This window comes from Anguilla anguilla, chromosome 12 (genome assembly GCF_013347855.1).
Source record: "Anguilla anguilla isolate fAngAng1 chromosome 12, fAngAng1.pri, whole genome shotgun sequence".
Taxonomy (NCBI): Eukaryota; Metazoa; Chordata; class Actinopteri; order Anguilliformes; family Anguillidae; genus Anguilla; species Anguilla anguilla.
Window position 1 is genome coordinate 27194920 of NC_049212.1, and position 23500 is coordinate 27218419.

Below are 23500 nucleotides of genomic sequence, written 5' to 3' on the forward strand. Positions count from 1 at the left end.
AGGTGTGTGTGTGTGTGTGTGTGTGTGTGCACATGTCTGTGGGAGGAGCTGTGAAGAGGAGCTGTGCCACATAGTCAGAGTGATGTCACTGACTCCTCTCCGCTGGTGTCCATGGGCAACTTGCAGAAACCAGGCACTGGGAGAGAAATGGCAGGATCGGAACACCATGAGGCCTGGCCTAGTGCCACAGTTGTATCATATGACAATCATGAGTTTAACACAGTGCATACAGTAAAGTCAACTGTTAAAAGTTCCCATGTTCTCTCATTTAGAAGAGTTTCAACAGCATTTTCAGATCAGTAGTCACAGTACTGGGGTGTCATAAAGAGTGAAGTTCACAGCACTGTGAATGTAACAGGAGTTTAGGCATCGGGGGAAAAAAAGCACACTAGTTCAATGCTTAGATTTTGTTTAAAATTTCACAGTTCAAGGCTTACTTACCAGCAGAATTCTGTAAAAGTTTTGGCCTATCAGGTCTGGCCTATGGTAGGCAGCTTGTTACAGCTATCTAATTTTACACAGCTAAGAATTTTGTTAAAAATAAGTTGGTATGTGAATGTCCTGTGCAGACTGTGACATCACTCATTGTGGATCAATAAGAGTATGATTAGTTCTCCTTCCTAAGAATGGTAAATGATAAATGGACTGCATTTATATAGCGCTTTTATCCAAAGCGCTTTACAACTGATGCCTCTCATTCGCCAGAGCAGTTAGGGGTTAGGTGTCTTGCTCAAGGACACTTCGACACGCCCAGGGCGGGGTTTGAACCGGCAACCCTCCGACTGCCAGACAATCGGTCTTACCTACCTTTCCTGAGCTATGTCGCCCCCAAAGCTAAAGAAGATCTTTAGCTTTGCAAGCTAATCACACCTTGTTGTGAGGAGTGGCTGTGGTTTGAATCTCACTGCAGCCTTATCCAAGTAACAGAAACTAGCTTGTTATTGTTTCAGATTAACATATTTGCTAGCTTGAGGGCTAAATTTATTTTTAAATATATTTATAAATAAATACATTTTTAAGCAATATGAAATATTCAGGTTTGCTGCTTGCTAGCTACACAAGCTGGCCTGGCAAATTGTGTGTGATTTGTCATCCCTTGTTGAATCCTTGTTATCGGGACATTATTCCAATTTGTTAACAGTTTTTTGGATGAGTACTGTGTAGACTAATATTCAAAGGCAAGCTCTCAGCATTGTAGATTATAGAGCGTCTTAAAACATATACATCATATTACACAATTTAAGTCTTCAGATAAGGCTAAAACTACACAGTTGTGCAATCATTGATGGTTATAATAGCATGTTATGTGAATTTTGGCTAATCATAAATCAAAGTGTTTGAATCCAGTTTGAAGTCAGTTTAACTGATACAGCTGAAAAAAATCTTCCATACTTTCTCTGTCACTTCAGTTGTCAGCAGTTGCCATAGACTAGAAGATTTTTAAGGCCAATTCAGTCTTTTCACTGAACAGACAATCGCTATCGATTTTGACCAACAATAACCACAAGATCACATTTAGCCTGTTCTGTTGTGTTAACTGTCATAGCAACATACAAACAGATCTGCCACATGTCACCTGGCCAGCCTCTCATGTCTAGCTAGAGAGTAAAATAATGGTAAATCAATGTATTTCCTTATACAGAACAAGTGGCAGAACCTGAATGCAGCCTTGGATTTATCATATATTATTTCTGCCTGTCTTCCATAAGGAAGCTGCCTGGAAAGCATTTGGTCAGCGTGCCATCAAATTTCCCTTTTAATTTCCATATGAGTAACAGCAGGGTTACACATAAGAGATAAAGACAATGTTTTTAAAAATATATACTGTATCCATTGTTGTGTCTGGCTTTCTGCATGCAAACATGATATGCAAGCAGGCTGTTGAGAGAGAAAGGCAGTAGAATGAGTAAGAGCTCAATGAGCCTATGGGTGCAGTGCTTCTGTATGTTGTCACTGTGATGTTCTTACTCGCAGATTTACATTTCCTAAATGCTCTGAGTCTAAATGTTAAATACAAGTTGTGCTTTACTGAGGTCTTTCAACGTTCTCCAGAAGTTGTGTCTAAGGAAAATTCCCGTGTGCTGAAATCATAAAACTGGCCATGACTTTATTTTTCCCTTTTTTCAAAGTCCACACAAGGCCAAACATTCAAATCCAAACATTCCAACAGCCATTGCAGTCAACTCAGTCACTAAAGACTCAAACAGCACATTGGCCTCTCAACAAAGGCATTTTCTTATTTTAGCTGCCAATCAAGTGAGCACTGCCCAGTTTTTAACATAATCAAGCTGGAAATTAGCTGCCATAGATTGGCCACTTTTGTGACTGCACTCTTGTGCAATTTTAAGTTACCAGAAAAGTATTGTGAAAAAGTGCCTGGGAAAAAAATAGGAAATATTTTAAACAACATCTTGAAACCATGTTTATTGACTTGGGGCCTTTGTCACAAAGCAGGATCGCTGGGTTAGCTGGGTAACTACACTGAGGAAAACCCAGAACCCTCCCAAATCTGGACAATGGACTGAAGTAAAAAGAGCTGTTCTGGGTTTTACTATGTGCAGTTATCCATATAACTCTGTAGTCTTGCTTCGCGATACAGTTCCCTGTACTCAAACTGTTCACCAGATTTCTATTAATCTTCAATTCATTTTTGTCATTGTGAATCTAAGATTAGTGGTTGCTTCATTCAAAATTATCTTATCTTTCTCCCCCTTAATACTCATTTGAAAAATATAGCATTCATAGCATCCTTCAGAGTATTATTTACTTTATTAACGCATTCTGTTCGTCTCGACCAGGAGTGCACAACAAATTTGAGCCAACTTCTGCTCTTAATTATTTAATCAGCTCAATCATATCTTGATCTGACATTTGTATAAGCAACAGATACAGCTGCAGACTGCAAGTGTATCTGAAAGTTTTTACTGTGCTGAAGTACAGGAGTGAACCAGTTGTGAGTTGTGCACCCCAGTTTTAGACAGATCAGAATCAATGCACATTTTTTTTTCTCTAGATGACAGAAACCACCATGTCAAAAGTGATTTAACTCTAATGTATTGTTTTTATATAAAAATGGAAATTAGCCTTTGAAAATCTTTATTTAAACTTGTTTGAATATTGCTATTTTAAGTAAACATTTTTATATGACTGGTTTTGGGTCTGTGTCCATCAGTTTATAATTACTGTGGATGTTGAAACATTCTATTCATATGCATTCAGTTATTATGATAACCACTCTAACCTTATCCCTTCTGAGTGGAACTGCCATTGTATATCCTGGTCTGTCCTGAATCATTGAGTTAGTTATGGCCACACACACACACACACACACACACACACACACACAAGGAAGTCAAGTCAAGTCAAGTAGAACTTTATTTGTCTCCAGAGGGGCAATTGGTTGTGCAGCAGTGAAAACAGTACCAAGGCAATTAAATACAACATACAGTATAATGAAAAGTAAAAACATAGAATACAAGTAAAAACATAAAATACAGTAAAAAAAAAAACATATAATACAAGTAAAAACATAGAATACAGTAAAAACATAGAATACATTTTTGTAAAAACATAGAGAAGGAAGATGAGCATTATATGCACACGAATGTTATCTGTGCTATACCCATCTGACAAAGTACTGTGTAAAATAATAACTTAATCATTACTCCTGTGTCCTGAGCTCCATTTGATGCTATCAGTGTGAGGTAACACTACATAAATCCATGATTCTGGTCTATGCCACAACTACAACTGCACATAATCTGTATGTATATTGTATACAGTATATGGTTATACAACAAATACTTTGTATTAGGATTCTTGCTGGATGTTTTACTTAACTAATTGAGATTAAATAACTTGCTCAGGAGTGCAATGACAGTGCCCCGGCTGGACCCACAGAGACCTACTTGCGTACATATAAAACTTATGAACAAGAAATATAGTACATTTGTTGGAACGTTGCAGATATTCAAATTTCTAAAATAAAAGTAGCCAAATGACCCTGCTTTGGCAGTTGAAAGTGTTTCTCTGCTCCATGTTGATAACAGGCTAAATGGACAGGGCCTGGCATAATTTGAATTTGACTGTTAAATGTTACAAGATGTCTTCTTATAACATTATGCACAGCTCGCTATATTACATTTTTATCAATTAATAATTTGAATATTCAAATTAAGATGCATTATCAGTATGGAGGTGTCCTGACCATGGAAAACCCAATTTTAATAGAACAGATTACTGGTTTGTTGAGGTTTCAAAGCTGTCCCTTGTTGGGAATCAGCTTTTTCATTTCTTTGTGACAGGGACTCTTTAATTTTACAATATAAATAGCAGTCCAATAAACAGCTGACCTTACATTAAACATTAAACAAAAATGAAACTTTCCATCTGATCATTTCCTTCATTATTGCCAACTCAAGGAATGTTTACATCAACAATACACTGAAGAACCCTCTCCTAATATATAAAAAAAAAATAACGCACTGAATATCTCCCACAACAAACGCCTGCTTTCCCAAATGTATTGCTTCCTATCATCACTGGGTCATTGGCAGTGCCCTCAGAAAAGAAAAACTGTCAACACCCAACCCTGGGAGCAACTGGCAGAAATACATTTTTCATGCCTAAGAACACATAGATACAGTACAGAAAAATACACAGGGTTCATATTATTCTACATAAAATGGCTAGAATGAGACTTTTAAACACAGAGGAATACACAAATCAGAATGACTCAACTACAGGTAATTATATTTATACCACGTGGACGTGACCCCCTGTAGCTTAGCACTGCAAATCCATTCTAGTTAATTTAAACCTGAATCTGGGCCTCAGTATCTCCTTCACCCCCTCTTTCTGGCTACTTGGGAACATGCTGTAGGCTCAATCTAAAAGAAAAAAAAAGAAAAAAAAGAACTGAAATTTCAGGTAAAGGTACCCTCAATACACCTTTCACAGGTACGTTCTATGAATTTTGTATGTACACTCATATCAAATTTCATAGTCATGGGTCATTGTATGAGGACTTTTTTTTGTAGAATAAAGATGTCACTTTGGTTTAATAAACTTAATAATTCTCCTGAGCAAATACCAGATCCACATTTGTAAATGGAAAAGCATTAATCCATACTGTTCATATTTCATAAATAAGTTTAGGCTGTATTTAAAGACCCTTTAAAAACGTTTTTTTAAGGTAAGAATTTACAATTTTTTTATTTATTATTGCCGTCATTGCTTCATTCCTCAGCGAGGTTTGTCATGTTATGATGATTACAATGATACACTGCAAACGTCACAGATCACAAAGGGCCATAAATAAATGTAGGCTAGCTACCCTTCCCTGTATCTGATCGCATAGAACTGCGTAAGAATTTATTTATTTATTTATTTATTTATTTGCTGTGGTGGCAGATAACGGAAGTACCAGTCTATTACATCATCGATGACGTCTTTTAGCAGCCTTGTTTTGTTAAGATGGCGCTGCGGCCAGGACCAGGGGGAGCTGGCAGGTACATCGTTTTTTTTTATAAAACATGTTGTCATTTGCCTTCTCTATCACTTGTGTAAAGTGCAATTATCTTTACTTTTCGTTATTCGTTAGATTGAAAACTATTATTGGTAACGAGAGTACGTGCACAATAAGATAGCTAGCCAGAGATTGAACTGAATGTATGTTCAGCTAGCCATGGCAATAGTATAGCTAACAGTTAGTCTACATTAATCTAGTTGACATGTTGATCCTATTAAATTGCAAGCTAACGTCGCTAATAGTTCGCTTCAAAAGGGGCCAGTTTACCAGTTATGAGCAACCCGGGTTACTGTTGGAACTGAGAAACAAGCGATCTCAGGTTGTTAGTTGTGCTGGCAGTTAGCTAGCTAACACAGTTGAAGTCATGAAGCTGTCTTTCCATTTAGAGAGCTGCGCGTGTCTCCGGTTCACGTTATTTCTCAGAAGGCATACGATTTACGATTACGGAGATTTGTCTATGTACATGTATATGAGAATAACTGCGTTGCTTAATTGTTACTTTGTCCTTTAGTGCGCTAGTGCTGTGTAAATTGTTGCCGCTACTCTGATTTAGCTAGAATGAATAGCTAGCTAGCTGTTAGCAGACTTTTTACATTTTAGCCACAATTCCAGTGTCAGAAGATATTCTACAGCTAGCAATACTAACAGTTGAACGAACACTGTTTGATGAGATGTTAATATATTCAAACTCAGTTCCGGACTGTGATCATTCGATGTAGTTTCCCAACCTGAGGTCCCAAAGCTCGGGAAAACGTAATTGACTAAGATGAAATTCTGCGTACATGATGGGTACCCAGCCCAGGACAAGGACTGGTAAATTCACACGCAAGATCAGATAATCAAGCTGATAATCAAAGCTGTCCTGGTGTTGTTTATAATATAAAGTCAATATTACACACATATGCAAGTTTATAGCCTCTATATACCTCGTAATCGCATTAGAATTACGGACTTTAACTTTTAATTCTAGATCCAGGTCTAAGCCGAGATATGAAATAACAAAGGGAAGTTGATTTAGAAATGGTCGGTGTTTTAGCATTACCAAAGAAACGGTAGCCAGTGTTGGAATGCATGACACATCCACATAAAACAATGGATATTTGTACACTGCTAAAATGCACCACTGGGTCTTCCTCAGGAATACATCCAGAGATACTGTAATATTTAGCTTGACTCTTATAGATTATGGCAGGATCAATGTAAACATATCTGTGTGTATGTTTTAAGAGTCCCCCTCATGTGGTATGAGACATTGGATGAGTTAAAAAGTTTCAGAGGAGCTTAAATTCCAGGAAGACTGTAAGGTTTGTGCTGTAATGTTTAGGCTATGCACTAAGGTCAACACTTTATAGCCTGCACTGCATACAAAGTCTAGGTTTGGACTGAAGTGGGAAATAATAAAAATAAAATGTTTCTTCTGTACTTCTCAGTTTTATATATCCTGTCGGAGGTGGCCTGGGACCTCCACAAGGTGAGTCCTGTCTTTAAATCATCCTCTTTCTTCACAAGTCACCGTTGGGCCTCCTTCTCTTCTTTCTAGTTTCCACGGTGAGAAATATAGGTTTCCTGAGAAGTGAATGTCCCAGAGCATCTGAGGTTGTAAAATAATGTCACACTGCTAAAAACCTGGGTCTTCTGTGTTTCTGGAGGTTTCCACCTATCTTCAGAATGAGGATGTGTAGGTTTTATGTCCTCTCCAGGGTTTTACATCATACTCCTTTGAACCCGCTGTGTCATTGCTCCAGTATTACAGATATAACCCACAGTGCCTGAGCTCATAGATCTGAAGTTTGGCTTCTCTTGTAGGCCTGATGCCCGTGCAGGGTCCGCAGCCGCAACAGGGCTTCCCCATGATGCAGGTCATGTCGCCCAACATGCAGGGAATGATGGGAATCAATTTTGGGGCCCAGATGACCCCAGCAGCCATGCCAATGCAGGTTAGTGTGTTGGGAGAAGGGGGTGGAGGTGGTTGCCTTGGAGTTTACAGCATCCTGTTGGGTGATCCTTAATTACAGTGCTGGTTGGTACACTAGTGATGGCTGATGAATATTCAGATTGTTCCTGTTTATATACGTTTAGCTGATGTGATGGAAATGACAAGTGGAGGATGATGTCCACCTCAGTGATGCCATTTACCTGTGCTGGATTTGAAGTGGCAGTTTTCTTTTCACCAAGAGCTGCTCTTGTTGTTACCATGCATGTCCAAAAACAATGGGAGTCTTATGTCCCTGCAGGGAACATGCTCAAAATTTCTCTCAAAATTACCTTCCAGTAATTTATAACCAAGTCAGTCAGACATGTGGAGTCAATTCCAGTGTGGTTAGCTGGTGTGTAAAACTGTGGCTTAAACCCCAAGACCACATCTGTGAAGTAAGGATTAGCTGTTCCAGGTGTAATGTGGACTGAAGTCAGCATCTTTCATTTTGTCTGCCGAAACCTAAAACAAATTGCGATTTTGATGTTTTCTGTGCAGCATTTAATTCTTTGGATTAAGACAAATTAAGACACCTGTTTCCTCATTGGTCCAGAAATGAGGACTAACTGCTTGCGGCAACATTTTTACAGTAAATTAGCTGGCTGGCTGACTTCAACACCCATGACTCCTTGCTAATGCATGCTCAGAAGGTGTTTATGAGTTATATTGGGAATAAGGAGTTTATACGGTTTTCATTTTCGGATTGTCATTGGCATATGAAACCTATGTTTTTTGGATTTCACATATTCAGAATGAGGGCTTTGTTCTTCAGAATAATGTGTTTACATGGGTTTAATTGTAATTGGACTACTTGAGTATTTTGAATAAGATTGGAATAATGATTTACATGTAAACATGGTTATTGACATCTTTGGTGATGTTATTGTAGTTTCACAAAAAGTTCACTAGTTATGGTTGTGTAAATTGAAAGTAATCTGTTGTCTGCATGATACTTTTAATACTTTGGTATGTAGCCTCAAGTTAAAGTATGGGTCTATGTAATACAAATCATTCTGCAGGTACATTGATTCCCATTATTTTAGGACATCAGTGTTGTTAACAGTGCTAGTTGTTGGAATCACCATTTATTTTAACGCATAGTGCTTCACTTGGATGCATAATATGTCATACTGCACAGAAAAGAGTTTGTAGCTCAGTTTGTGAGAGCTAATGTCTGTCTGTAATGTCTGGTGGTCATTGAGGAGAGTGAGAGTGCTAGTTGTACTGATCATGCTTGTTTTGTGTGTTCCTCCCAGGGTGGGCTGACGATGGGGATCCAGGCCCCTGGGATGCAGTTTGTGGGTCAGCCCCAATTCATCAGTGTGAGGGCCACCGGCCCGCAGTACACACACATAGCTGAGGAGCATCAGTAAGACCTGCACTTGCTCTCTGTGTGATGCTGTGCACTGCTGTGCCCTGTGTTTCAGTGGAGGTTTGGTGTGATGCTCTGTGCGCCCCCTATAGGAAGCGACTGGAGCAGCAGCAGAAGCTGCTGGAGGAGGACCGCAAGCGGAGGCAGTTTGAGGAGCAGAAACAGAAACTGCGTCTGCTGAGCAGCGTCAAGCCCAAGGTGAGACACCTTGACCCTCTTTCAGTTTCTCAGCCCTGATCAGGATCAATACGGTTTCTCAGCCCCGATCAGGATCAATACGGTTTCTCCACTTCGGTCGGGATCACTGTGGTTTCTCAGCCCCAGTAGAGGATAGCTGTGCTTTCTCCTGTATTGTGTGTGAATCTGCTTTGTGTTTTTTTCCCTCAGGCAGGAGAGAAGAGTCGGGACGATGCACTGGAGGCCATCAAAGGGAACCTGGACGGCTTCAGCAGAGACGCAAAGCTGCACCCCACGCCATCCTCGCACCCCAAGAAAGCAGGTACAGTCACTTGACCATTGAAACAAGCCCCCCTACCCTCTCTATTGCTAAAATGGACTGCACCAGTCCATGCTTCTGTCATGCTCTGAGGTCATCATATTATCGTCCCGTATCAGAGCTGCACCAGGAATAAACCCAGCACACTCTCCTCTTTAACATACCACATCTCCCCAAACCTCCAGAAGTGCACATTTCATCACAATAACTTCACACCTTAATTTTTTGAGCAGCATAGGTGAGGTTGATGTGTTCTCTAACTCCCATTTTTCTACTTTCAGTAAAAATTTTCCATTTTCATGACGTGTGTCATTTTCATGATGTGTGTGATTTGTTCTGCCCCACTATATGATTATTTCATCAATAAATTCATCCAGTGAAAGCATTTTTTATGTGTGTGTTGCATGATTTAAGAGGCATATCATCTTGATTTGATCAAACTACAAAGCATTCATTTGTCATCTTCCACATAACTTGCTCTGCAGAATCATAAATGCTTGTGATTCTCATACATTAAATATGGAACGCTGTATTTCGACAGCCATGTTTTACAGCCTGTAATTCAGACCTCCAGCATTAAGGTGGCACTGCAGCCTCCGTGTTAAACCACCTTATTAGCTGCCATGAACAGTCATCGGATTCTGCTACTTTTAGTATCTCAGTGAATGACCTCATTTTTAATGACATGTGGATTCACATAGTGGTGCACTTACATTATGAATATTACTTCATCAAATATGTCAGCAATACATAGTTATTTTGCTTTTTGTGTTTATTAACTGCTTATGTTTCTCACTCGAGAAATTTATTTCACTCATTTACATGAAATATTTTACAACTTTATTTGATAAACAGCAGATACAATTTGAATTTTATTACTATACAAAAAGGTGTTTGACTATGGCAACACATTGCTGTCACAAGCCTTCATTAAGTGCACTGTCTTTTGGGATAACCCAAAATGCTAGCAGTTAGCATGGGGAGCAGAGTCCCGTGGGCAGGTCCGGTAAGACTGGTCTTAATGTCTGGTTTAAGTGGATTATCACTGACACACACATATCTGATCACGATGTTGTCATACCTCCACTAGATGGAGTCATTGTCTTGTAATTGAATGAACTTTTCCACTCATCATTTTACTGCTTATGAACAGTAACTATGTACTGACACCACATTTTTAAGGCTACTAATTATACATAATTAGCTACATAAATAGCTCTTACCGTTTTTCATTCAGTAATTTATTTTAGAATGATTTATGCTCCTAACTGCAGCAGATTACCTGACATGCAAAATCTGTTTTCTGATGTCATATCAGTTCTCACTTGCTAACATGACACGTGTTCAGGTTATGATTTCATTGTGACCTTTTTCTTGTTGTGCATACATGTTTTCTTTCTCATCTCTACCAGTTTTACCATCATCCTTACCTCAGTTCTGTTACAGTCGTCTCCGCCTCATTTTTCCATCACCCTTTGCATCTTCCTGCCTGCTTTCTCAAGCAATGATAATGAGAGTTATAGTACACAGGGTCCACCCCCTCCACAGGCCTGGCCATATTGGTCAGTCTTTAGACACAGCCCCCCCCCCCCCCCCCATTATGTACCAGTCACTGGTAATGCAACCCCCCTGGCGTCCTTCATCCAGCGGCCCGTCTGGACTCAAAGGTCACACTTCCCTGTTTAATCTAGGGCCTGGAGGACACACGGGTAAAGCAGTTCTAATGAGCTCTTATATAGGAAGGAAATATTTGTGTGGGTAAAATTTACTGTTTCTCAGTGCTGCTCCAGGTGTTGCTGCTCATTAAGTGGTCAGTACCCCCTATCCGAGCTGTTGGACAGGAATTCACTCGCTTCTTTGTGTCATGTCAGTGGGCAGAGTTGTAGTCCCTTAATTCCCCAATGCCAAATGAGGAGGAAATTGTGGGATGGATCTCAGAATGCTCTTCTGCTTCAAACGTGGGGGAAAGAAAATGAAGATAAAAGAAGTACAGGGGGAACTTTAGGCTGAATCATAATGTAATTTTTCCTTTTTCCTTTCCTTTTTTACATCTTGATTCCTCCTGAAACTGCTTAACTGCCTGGTAACAATGTACTTTCTTCACGTGGAAATGGCTTGGAAAGTCAGACAATTTTGTAGGGAAAATGGTGTGTTTTTCAAATATAAAATTGGAGAAGTAAGAGCATATCAGGGTTTTTTCTTGACCAAAGTTGAAGAGCTGAAGGTTTAGTCATCATTTGGCTTTGGGTAATGTGATGCCCAGATAAGTAGAATGACTGAATGGGATTTAGAGAACTCTACTTTGGACCATCCCAGGGCAGCAGGGCCTAAAACTACTGCATACTTTCACAATATTGAGCTCCAGAGCTCAGGTTTCACCCCAGCCCCTGAACCCAAAACTGGGCCTCTGCTCCCAGGAACCTGAGTGTCACCATCGCTATGGAAACAACACTGCAAGCTGGTGGGAGAAGGAACTGCAGTTCAGCACCAACACCTGAACAATTTCTTCAGTTTAAACACACCTACACCTGAACAATCTCTCCAGTATAAACACACACACCTACACTTGAATAGCCTCTCCAGTAAAAACACACACACCTACACCTGAATAATATCTCCAGTATAAACACACACACCTACACCTGAATAATCTCTCCAGTATAAACACACACACCTACCCCTGAATAATATCTCCAGTATAAACACACACACCTACCCCTGAGTAATCTCTCCAGTATAAACATAAACATACATTCCCATATCCACATAAATGCACAGAAAAACATACACACATAGAATAACAAATTCTCTGCTATTCTTCTGTGTATTGGCAAAAGTATTTGGACAATTTTTGTTGTTTTGGTTAAAGTGGGGGGCTACTTTATCGAGCCTGTAATACCTACATGGATCATTGGATATGGATGTAAATACACTCAAATTACAACTGACAGTCTGCACTTTAAATTCATATTCACTGTGTTATCTCAAATCCAATGTGCTGGAGTGCAGAGCCAAAACAAAAAGAATTGTGCCACTGTCCTTGTGCCACTGTACTTTTTTATAGGTTGCCCAAAAATCTAAATGTATGGGATAAATGGAAATGATCCCATATACGTATGTCTGAATATGGGTACATCATACTGGGGAAAACGTGCATTAATACATTAGAACAAGATTTGTTTCTGCGGGCCATACTGGAGCGGACCCTGCGGAGGGCAGCGAAGCTCCGGAGTCGTTAAGCTGCAGCTCTGGCATTTAGGGATTACAGCCCGGGATACGCGTGCTGGCATGCAGCTGCACGCCTGGCATTTAGGGATTACAGCCCGGGATACGCGTGCTGGCATGCAGCTGCACGCCTGGCATTGTGTGGTAAAGCCTGCGCAAAAGACGCGCTCCGTCACACCTGTCAATCACAGAATGTGTTATGTGATCAAGGCTGGAGAGCCTCTGTGCTCCAGAAGGAGGGCACTGCAGATGGCTTGTGCAAGCTGGCTAGTTTGGCTGTGAAAGTGTGATTGCGTGTTATGACTGCAGTGCTGTTTACATAGATGATCTCACCTCTCACATCACAGAAAATTATACTTTCATAGCTATGCAGGTCGAGACATGGTAGCATGTAGCTAGCAAGAAACCACATAAATGTACTAAGCATACCTTATTATTACCTTAATATTTTTAATATTGCATAGTTGTGGCCCTGTAGAAGTTTCTGGACCCATTGTCTGCTACTATTACCAGGTTGCCGACATTTAAGGATTATAAATACTTTATTATAAAATGTGGCCCCTGTGTTATTTTATGAAATGATTTGACATAAACATTGTTTTGTTTTTTTATGTTTGATAAATACACCACTATTCTGTGCTGTTTCTCAAAGTAACAATGAAGATGTATTATAATGTCTTCACAATTTATGCTGAGAGGAGTCACATTCATTTGTTGCTTAATTAATACCTCTCAGTACAGTGCCTGATATTCGCTCTACAGTTCGAGTGTGGATATGTTTTGTTATCTCTTAAGTCTTCCACAGTAACGCATTCTGAATCAACTACGGTCTGTGTTGCGGTCCTGTAGCTATGGTCTCTCAAACGTGTTGATTTAGAATGCCAATTCTCCCTGTTAGTAAAATTTTTTTAGACTTGGGCATGACCCTCCTTTTGTATTTTTTTTCTACATTGGTATGACCAGTGAAACAAGCTCACTGTACAGAGGTAATTGTGGAAATGTTTCTCCACCTTCTCAGTTGAAGATGCAGGACACTATTAAAGCTGAACATCCTCAGTTGTGGGTGCAGGACAATATTATAACTGAATGTTTCATGCAGGCCCAGCTGAAGGACTATTCCTGTGAAGTACCTGTCTGCTCTCCCAGGTGTGTCAGTCCTGTGCTGTGTTGGTGTTTGTAGGTGTAGGAGTCTACCCTCAGCAGGACCACATCCAGCCTCTTATGCCTGCCTGGCTGTACAATGACAGCCTGGTCCCAGGTAAACACCATGCTGGTTCTTTCTATAAACCTGTATTACTCCCCATAATTGTACAGTCCATTCCACAAAAGGTAGTGTATGTATGTTTATTTTCTATATGGATGTAGCTTGTGCGAAAATTTAGTTTGTGTGTAGATGTAGTATGTATACAGGTTTAGTTTGAATCTAGATTTAGATTATATGTGCTGTAGGTTTAGTTTGTATGTACATTTATGTTTTATGTTGGTTGGCTTTGTATGTAGATGTAGTTTGCATGTATATTTAGTTTGTTTGTAGGTTTAGTCTGAACTTACCTTTATGTAGATTTAACTTGAATGTAGATGTAGATTTGGTAGATTTTTTACTTCTTTATTCCTGGCATTATCTTTCTCTTTGTATGTGTGTGCATGTGTATGTGGTGTCTGTGATTGTGTGTGCACATATTGTCTGCTTGGTTTGTACAGAACTCTTCAAAAAGGTGCTGGACTTCACTCTGACCCCTGCTGGCATTGACACAGCCAAGCTGTACCCCATTCTGATGTCATCAGGCCTGCCCAGAGAGGCGCTGGGACAGATCTGGGCTTCAGCCAATCGCACCACACCTGGCAAGCTGACCAAGGAGGAGCTCTATGCTGTGTTGGCCATGATTGGTGTAACACAGGTGAACATTCTGCTCTGACCTTTGAGTTTTATGTTGGATAAAATGTTTTTAAGTATTGGATTTTGGTCACTCTTTTAAAAAAGAATGTATGCTCAAACTTATTACAGCTCTATTTCATTCTATATGTTTTGGTATGCAGTAGCAAATGACAGTAATGAAGATGGCTTTATGTGCGTAATTAGTCATGAATACTACTAATTAGTTTTACCTATGACCAACTTTTTTGAGGAGCACGATCTAATTGCATTGGTTTCTCTTTCCAGGTATGAATCAAATGTTGCTTATAGGACATATCATGGTGGTTAAATTTGCCATACTGTCTGACTGCAGGCCTGTCTTTGACTATTCAGAGGAGAATGTCATCAGACAAAGTCCTTTAAATATGACATTGATTGAAGCAATTCAAAAGAATCCTTCAGTGTGTAATTTAACATAGTAGTATTGTACTCATCTACAGTTATAATATCTAAATCACACTGCATTTACAGTTGTACATTACTAATCTCTAAATCATGCTACATCCAATGTAGCACTAACTGTTATTTATTTTTATTTTTTTCTCAGAGTGGTATTCCAGCAATAGGTCTGGATATTTTGAGTCAGTTCCCCTCTCCCCCAATGCCCAACCTGCCTGCCATGACCGCACCCCCTGTCCTGCCCCAGCACCAACAGCCAATCATGTCTCAGACATCAGTCTCTATGGCCACGCCCCCTGTCTTGCCCCAGCACCAACAGCCAATCATGTCTCAGACAGCAGTCCCCATGACCACACCCCCTGTCCTGCCTCAGCACCAACTTCCAATCATGTCTCAGACTCCCGTCTCCATGGCCACACCGCCTGTCCTTCCCCAGCACCAACAGCCAATCATGTCTCAGACATCTGTCTCCACACCGACTCCAACACCTGCAGTCATCGGCATGAGTTCAAGCACCAGCATCCAGCCTGCCAACAGCTTTGTCGCCTGTTTCCCACCTCTGCAGGTAATATGGCAGCCCCTCCCTCTCTCTTCTACATCCTGGGGTTCATTCAAACACCGTCTGTTTTTTGTTTGTGCTTTGGGTTAATTGTTGACTGGCATCATTGATTTATTTTAGGGAACGAAACCAGACGATGATGATTTCCAGGACTTCCAGGAGGCACCCAAGGCTGGGGCCAGCGAGGACCCCTTCACTGACTTCCAGGCAGAACCAGGAAACACATTCTCCAGCACAGCTCATCCCCAACAACAGACTAGGTACAAACCAAAAACACTCCCCCCCCCAACATCAAACCAGGTACAAACCCAGAACACCCCCAACTAACACCACACCAGGTACAAACCCAGAACACCCCCCACACCACACCAGATACAGACACAGAACACCCCCACCCAACACCACACCAGGTACAAACCCAGAACACCCCCACCCAACACCACACCAGGTACAAACCCAGAACACCCCCCCCCCACACACACACACACACCACACCCGGTACAGACACAGAACACCCCCACCCAACACCACACCAGGTACAAACCCAGAACACGCCCCCCCCCCCCCCCCCCCACACACCAGGTACGGACACAGAACACCCCCTTCCAACACCCCATTGACTCCAATGTTGTTCTCTCCTCAGTGTTACTGCAATACTGACTCCAGTGTCCAGATCCTCATCCCTGGATAAATATGCTGCATTCAAACAGCTATCTGTGGAGCAAGCTGCAGATACCTCCTCCCCTGCCTCAGGTACCACCCCACCCACCTTCACTTCACTCACTCACGAGAGAAACCGCCTCTGTATTTTTAAAAATAGACTTTCATATGCGCTTCATGAGATTTTTATGAAATTTTTTTTGTGAATATTTAATGGCTCCCACCCCACATGTTAAACTTGAAGCTGAACTTAAAAGAATGTGTTGAAACATGCTGGCAGGCATGGTGTTCACTGTTGATACTGCTCTAATGATTTCTGTCGAGTTAATTTTTATTTTCTTTGCAGATTTTACAGATAAATATAGTGTCTTCAGACAGCTTGAGCAACCTGGAGATAGAAAGTCAGGTGAGCTACAACTGTTTCTCTCCTCTGTCACAGTCCAGGGTTTCACACAGACTTGCATTACCATGAGAAACTTCCTGCCTATATACTACAACACTATGTAACTATTGCACTGAATGTCAGAACAAGTTACCTGAACTGCCTAAACTCATTGGTATTTCTCTTGGCATCAGGTGGCTTAGAACTAGCAGTCCAATCTGCATGGTCAGTACTACCTCAGACAATTTAAATAAGACATTCAGTGAGTTTTAGAGACTGTTTTAGCAGTCAATAAACATGTCCCAGTATCAGTAGAACAGTACCCACTGGAGGCAGACCTCTGAACTCCAGCATTGCAAATTTCATTGGTCTGTGTGGAGTTCAGAAATCATTTTTGAAGTCCCATTTTAATTCATGTTTTGTTTTTTGAAGGTGAAGGATTTTCAGACTTTAAGTCCGCCAGTACCGATGATGGCTTCACAGACTTTAAAACAGCCGATGCAGTGTCTCCATCAGACCCTTCGGATCAAACAAAGACCTTCCACCCCTCATTCCCTCCCCCTTTTGCCCTCTCTCAGCCTCTGCATCAACAGCCCCAGAACCCCCCCTCCCGGTCGCGATGCAGAAACCCTCTCAACATGGCCGACTTGGACCTCTTTGCCCCCACGGCTCCGCCTGCGCCTGCCGCTGACCCCAAAAACCTGCCTTTCCCTTCCACTCCCCAATCTGCAGAGCCCCGCCCAGAGGGAGCTGTGCCCTTGGGCAAAGCTGGCGATGATTTTGGGGAGTTCGCCCTCTTTGGATCCTCTACCCCCAACTCCTGCTCGGCTGCAACGCCGGGCTGCACTGTTGGGGTGGGGGGAACGGCTCTCGATGAGTTTGCCGACTTTCTGGCTTTCAGGAGGCCTGGGGAGATCTCAGCCGACGCTAACCCCGTCCTGAGCGGCTCCAGGATGGGGGAGGCTCTGCCCCGGCAGCAGCAACAGCATGTCTCAGACAAATACAACATCTTCAAGCAGCTCTCTTTGGAAGGCAGCCTGGGCTACGACACCAAGGATAGTGGGGGCTGCGCAGCCTCTCTGAAGAGCGACATTGACGATTTTGCCGAATTCCAGTCCTCCAAGTTCTGCACTGCCCTGGGGGCCTCAGAGAAGAGCCTGCTGGACAAAGTCACCTCCTTCAAACAGTCCAAGGAAGACTCCGCCTCCGTCAAGTCCCTGGACCTCCCATCCACTGGGGGCAGCAGTGCGGGAAAGGAGGACTCGGAAGACACGCTCTCTGTGCAGCTGGACATGAAGCTGTCAGACATGGGCGGAGACCTGAAGCACGTGATGTCTGACAGCTCTCTGGACCTGCCTGCAATGTCCGCCCACCAGCCCCCCGCCTCAGGTGAGGAACTAGTGCGCTTACTGTGGTGAGACGCAGCTCAGCTACGCACACCTCTGCTCCCAGGCCCTCTCTGCTCCAGGCAACCCTTTGGCCTCTGCCCCAGTGCCCCCCACAGTGCATATGTACTGTGGCCACTTTATCAGCCCAGTGTTTAAAACCATCAGTTCAGAGCACACTTCATAGCCTTCCATGAAACCCAGAAATACTGTGTGCCCATCATTTTGTTTGTGTCTAATTTTATTTATTTATTTATTTATTTATTTATTTATTTATTTATTTATTTATTTATTATTTATGTATGTATGTATTTATTTGTTTGTTTGTTACATTGCCATTTATGAATTGATCTGTATTTCCATGTGTTTTCAGGCTGTTTTATAAGGATGGTCCATATTGTATTGGTTGTAGGACTCTGTTTCTGCTGAATTAGTTGTTGTAGCAGTGTTAATGTACCCACCAGTGTGATAAATCCCTGAATCCCTGGTACCCCAGACATGTCTCCTGCATAAAGCACACTGCCTCTGTCCTGCTCAAATTTATTTAACAACCACACTGGCAATAGGAAAGGACTCTCTCCCTTTTCACTTATCATTGCATCCTTCACGTTAGTCCTTACTTGGCTGCATACTTGGGTCAGATCAGTATTTAAAATATAGTCCCCCCTCCACTGTTTGCTGTCTGCTAACATTATACAATCTGTAGCCAGAAACAATATGCTACGTGTGTGTATTTAATCAAAGTCAAGCACAGCAGTGCTCATTCAACCCAGTCTCACTGTCAACAGACAGCTCACCACTTTTCAGACCTTATAGACAGACAACTCAGATTATGGACCTGGTTACATGATAGCAGCCCATAGAAGCATGGAGATATTCTTGGATACCTCAGGTACAACCTGTTCGGAACCAGTGGGAGGACAACAGAACCCATAGGATATTACATTCATAAACTTCTATGATGCATCAATTAACATAACAATAGCAAAATACAGTATGTAACTTGGATAGCTTGCTAGGTAAGATAATATATCTAAATAGAAGACCATTCTATAGTTACAAATGGAAAAGCTAGACAGGTTAAATGAATAATACTTACTTTCAGGTTTTGGAGGCATTCACGGAAACTGGGCACTGCTAATCTCAGTGTTCTCTGAGAGCTGTTTAGGCTCGCCTCAACCTGTGCTAACAAACTGCACCCATTTCACACAAAAGTGATACAATTGTATGTAGTACTGCAGAGAAAAGGCCTCTCCTATGTTACAGTGGAAAACAGCATAACTTCTGTTTGTAGACAGTGCCATCATTCGCATTATAATGCATTAGCTAGTTCACTGCTGTCATATCAGCACCAGCGCCATGTCATTATTAATAAGACAGAAAGATTCCATGATGTCTCAAAACCAGTGATTTTGCTTAAATTCCATTGTTGATAGCTGACTTTGATCCTCAGTGTTTTCAACAGCAAAACCGGCTCATTCACAGAGCTGACAGCATATTTTACATTTTAGCAGGTGTGCATTGTGCATTAGAGTGTATAAATGCCACCGAGAGATTTATCAGCAGAGCAGTCATGATTTTGACTGGAGGGGGTCTTTAAAGAGTGTTTCACTCAGGTCTGTTAGCGTGTGCTGCTGCTCACCTGGAGAGCACTGATGGTCAGCATGTTGATGCCGATGGTCCTAAAAAAATTAAAATAGGTGGGGCATTCATGCACAGCACACCACTGTATTATTTTCCAAGTAGATTATTGTCCCTAAGAAACTTTATGTAAGATATTTTAGACTGCCATTACCTCTTTACTAATAATCTGATTCTGTTATATGCGCATAGAAGGACTTTATTTAATTAATAATGCAGCCGAGTATTAAAAGACGCTGTGAGGTAGTGCAGTGCGTGTACACTTTCAGTCAACATTCCTGTACTGAAATGACTGTATTGGCTGTCAGTCTGATCGATCAGACCTTGCCCTTGTGTGCATGCAGCAGATGTTATAGATATTCTCTGTTAAAACAGCATTTCATTGGGTCAAGTTTGAATATTATTAAAAGACATTAAAATAGAAAAGGAGCTTGAGTTATGTTCGTGTAGTGCAAAAAGTGGCAAAGGTGAATTTTATTTATTCACCTGATCTTACTTCACAATTCACCTTACGGAGCAAGGTACATATTCCTGAATACTCAAGACCTCTTCTTAAAATATGTGTGCACATTTATACACGCTCATGGGTCTGTTGGCTTCTTGGCTGAGTGAGATTTGCTTTGATTTAGGCTTATAGATGTCAGAATAAGCAGTGTTAATTTCAGTGTGTGTGCAGCTGCATGTGTTGTAGTGCTGTGTGAGAAACATTAATGATCTGTCTGCAGAAGTTGTTCCACAGACCCAATCAAGGCTGTTTGTTCTCTGCATTCCTACTTCATATTCATCAATGTTTATTCTTAAAGAGACAGTATCTCTTTTTGTGGAATGTTTTTGGCCTAGAAATCTACATCAAAGCAATATTAGTATCTGAATTATAATATTATTAATCATAATAATATTAATATTAACATAATTAATACAAAAACACAAAAAAACTGTGGGATCATACAGCTGGTATATATCTGCATATCAATCCACCTTTAAAAAAAAATATGTACAGTGAGCTCCATGATTTTTGGCACAAGGACAATTATTTTTGATTTGGCTCTGTGCTCCACAATTTAAAATTTGTAATCAGCCAATTCATGGTTAATTTGCACATTCTCAGCTTTTATGGGTATTTTTATACTCTTTGGTTCCACCATATAGAAATCACAGCTCTTTTTATACATACTTTAACGTATGCAGTGAATGTTCAGTAAGATTCAAATTGGGTAACTTAGCCAATCAATTTCCCAGTTTTTGGCTTTCGTTGCTTTAGCAGTATGTTTGGGATCATTGTCTTGCTGTAGGATGAAGTGCCATCCAATGAGTTTTTAAAGGCATTTTATTGAACTTGAGCAGATAAGATGCATCTGTACACTTCATAATTCACTCTGCCACTGCTATAAGCAGTTACATCATCAATGCATCAATGAAGACAATACCTGTGGCGGTCATACATGTCTAAACCATAACATTCCCGCCACCATGTTTCACAGATTGGGGGGGGGGGTGTTTTGATCTAAGGGAGTTCCTTTTGCCTGCCACACTTTGTTCTTGGCATCACTCTCATACAAGTGACTCTTGGTCCTTTTTTCCAGAACACTGCAGGCCCTTTTAGGCACTTCTTAGCAAACTAACCCAGCCATCCTGTTTTTGTGGGTAATTACAGGTTTGCATTTACCAATATAGCCTCTGTAGTTTTGTGAAGTCTTCTGTGGACAGTAGTCCACCGATACATCCACTCCTGCTTCCTGTAGACTGTTTCTGATCTGTCAGGCAGGTGTTTAGTGGTTTTTCTTCATTGCGGTCATCAACTGTAGAGGACGTTCTTAGCCTACCAGGCCCTTTGCAATTTCTGAACTCACCAGTGTTCTCTTTCTTCTTGATGCTCCAAGCAGTTGCTATCGATAAGCCTAAGGTTTGGCCTATGTCTCTGTTTTTTCTTATTTCTCAGCCTCATAATGGCTTCCTCGACTCGTCATTGGCAACTCATGTTGACAAACTCCAATAACAGACTGCAAAGCAATCAAAAGCTGAAAGCTCTTATACCTGCACTAAGGAAACAAATGAACACATCTGACTAATCCAAAACACCTCTGAAGTCATTTGTTCCAAACTTTATGGTTCCCTTATAAAAATACCCTGTAATAACAGCTGATAATTTGCACTTCAACCACACATGAATGATTACAAATATAAAATTGTGGTGTGTATAGCCAAATCAAAAAGAAAATGTCTTAGTCCCAAACATTATGGAGCTCACTGTATATACATATAAAATTCATAGTGTATTTTTATTGCAGTTTGTGCTCAACTTTATTTCAAATATATATATATTCAATGTAGTTTGAACAAATCCTACTTCATGCTACGTTATCTATTTGAATATTAAAGCTAATTATCAATTTTTCATATATTTCCATTAAAGTATTAAATGTCTAATGAATATTTACAAATATTTGCTGGATGTTATCTTTTTATGCATTCTTCTTCCATAATGTAAAGAGGTTAGACAGAGGAACATGCACAGGACATGTTTGGGGTGGTGTGATAAACAGAATACTGTCACTTTAAATTTGTTGTTCACCTGTTACATAAGATGCAGTGTTAAGTTCGTCTTATGTTATTTTAACCCCTTGAGTATTTGAACAAAGCAGTTATCAAAGGTTTGTTCTGATTTGTTTTAATGAAGAGTGTCAATGCTTACCTGCCATCTATTTAATACATTGAATACCACGGAGGGACAAGCATGAATGAGATTAATGAATCACAGGCTCTTTTGTCAATCTTGGCTTTTTATAACTTACTATCCTTACTCTTTATTGCTTCTGAGCCTGTGGGCTATATCCTGATCTTGGGGTTTATATCCCGGTAGAATCAGAATGACAGAACAGATTGTCTCACCCAAAGTATACATTTTTCAGATACCCATCGTTCATTTTGGCCATCTTGGGAACCTGCAGGACGTGAGTTAAGAGTGAAGACGTGTACGTCCTCAAAGCATTTTAGTACCTGGCTTTCAACATACACTCACATTTTTCTCGATTTTTGGCTTTTTAAGCTTTACGTACAATTTGGTTCTCTGTTGCTTTTCCCTCTTAGAACTTATCAAAAACTAATGTTAGTCTGTGAATGTGCCTTCTCAGATCTACTGTCTGCTGGTTTCTGGGGTTTCCTCTTTCAAACATTTGCCGTTTGTCGTTTTTATGACTTTGCATGCCCTTGTATGCGTTCTTTTTTTAAGTGCTCATTTGGCTAAATTCTCTTATAAATTTCCCTTTCAGACAGCATTTTGTGAACTTCCTCTCGTTGTCATAATAAATATAAATCTTGGTATAGCTGAAATGCGTACCGTCCTGACTGTTCTTGTTTAAACTTAAATGTATACAAAAGAATGCATATGAACACATCCATGATGTAATACATGACTGTATAGTAGAACATGGGTTCTGCTGGGAGCTGCAGGCCACACAAATCCTGCACAACCTCACGAACTGGGACTCACAAAGAATAATATGAATACAGTTATAAAAAACATGCATTATTGTTACACCAACAGAGGTTTTTTTTCCCTACGGGGTGAACCGAGGTGCAGGGCTGAGGCATGCGTGCAGGGTGTCACGCCAGTGTCAGGAGAGTGAGGATCAAGACCTGACCCAGAATATTCAACATTCAACCAATTTTTAAGTTCAGGAATCCAATGAGTATGAGGAATGCCAGTGCGGGGGTTTCCCAGGTCACCCCTGATGACATAAGCACACACACCACAAATGGCTGGCTGACACCCCCCCACCCCCCATTTTCTAATTTACTGTCCTTGTTTCTGCCATTCTTTAAGGTGTCGATTTTACCTGTTAAAATCGTTAAAATTTACTTCCCGTTGGTCTCTCGCTCCTGGGATTTAAATTAATTGGTCGTGATGCGGTAGACCAAAACACAGACCAACACAAAACAGAAAGAAGTGCACGTAGCATGT

General features: G+C 40.9%; 1 protein-coding gene across 1 annotated transcript; it reads left to right on the forward strand.

The window, feature by feature from the left end:
* Positions 1-5410: 5410 nt before the first annotated feature.
* On the forward strand, positions 5411-22869 carry LOC118209587 (synergin gamma-like). Its single transcript, XM_035385035.1, has 13 exons — positions 5411-5510; positions 6961-7001; positions 7337-7467; positions 8762-8874; positions 8970-9075; positions 9265-9376; positions 13779-13856; positions 14300-14496; positions 15061-15477; positions 15592-15731; positions 16115-16224; positions 16478-16537; positions 16946-22869. Exons 1-13 carry the CDS (start codon positions 5476-5478, stop codon positions 17929-17931), a joined length of 2526 nt encoding a protein of 841 aa, XP_035240926.1. The 5' UTR covers positions 5411-5475; the 3' UTR covers positions 17932-22869.
* Positions 22870-23500: the final 631 nt, after the last annotated feature.

Coding starts and splice junctions, on each gene's coding strand:
- LOC118209587 (XM_035385035.1), top strand. CDS start 5,476: ATGGCGCTGCGGCCAGGACCAGGGGGAGCTGGCAG. Junction 9,377..13,778: donor CTCGCACCCCAAGAAAGCAG/GTACAGTCACTT, acceptor TGGTGTTTGTAG/GTGTAGGAGTCTACCCTCAG. Junction 13,857..14,299: donor CAATGACAGCCTGGTCCCAG/GTAAACACCATG, acceptor TGGTTTGTACAG/AACTCTTCAAAAAGGTGCTG.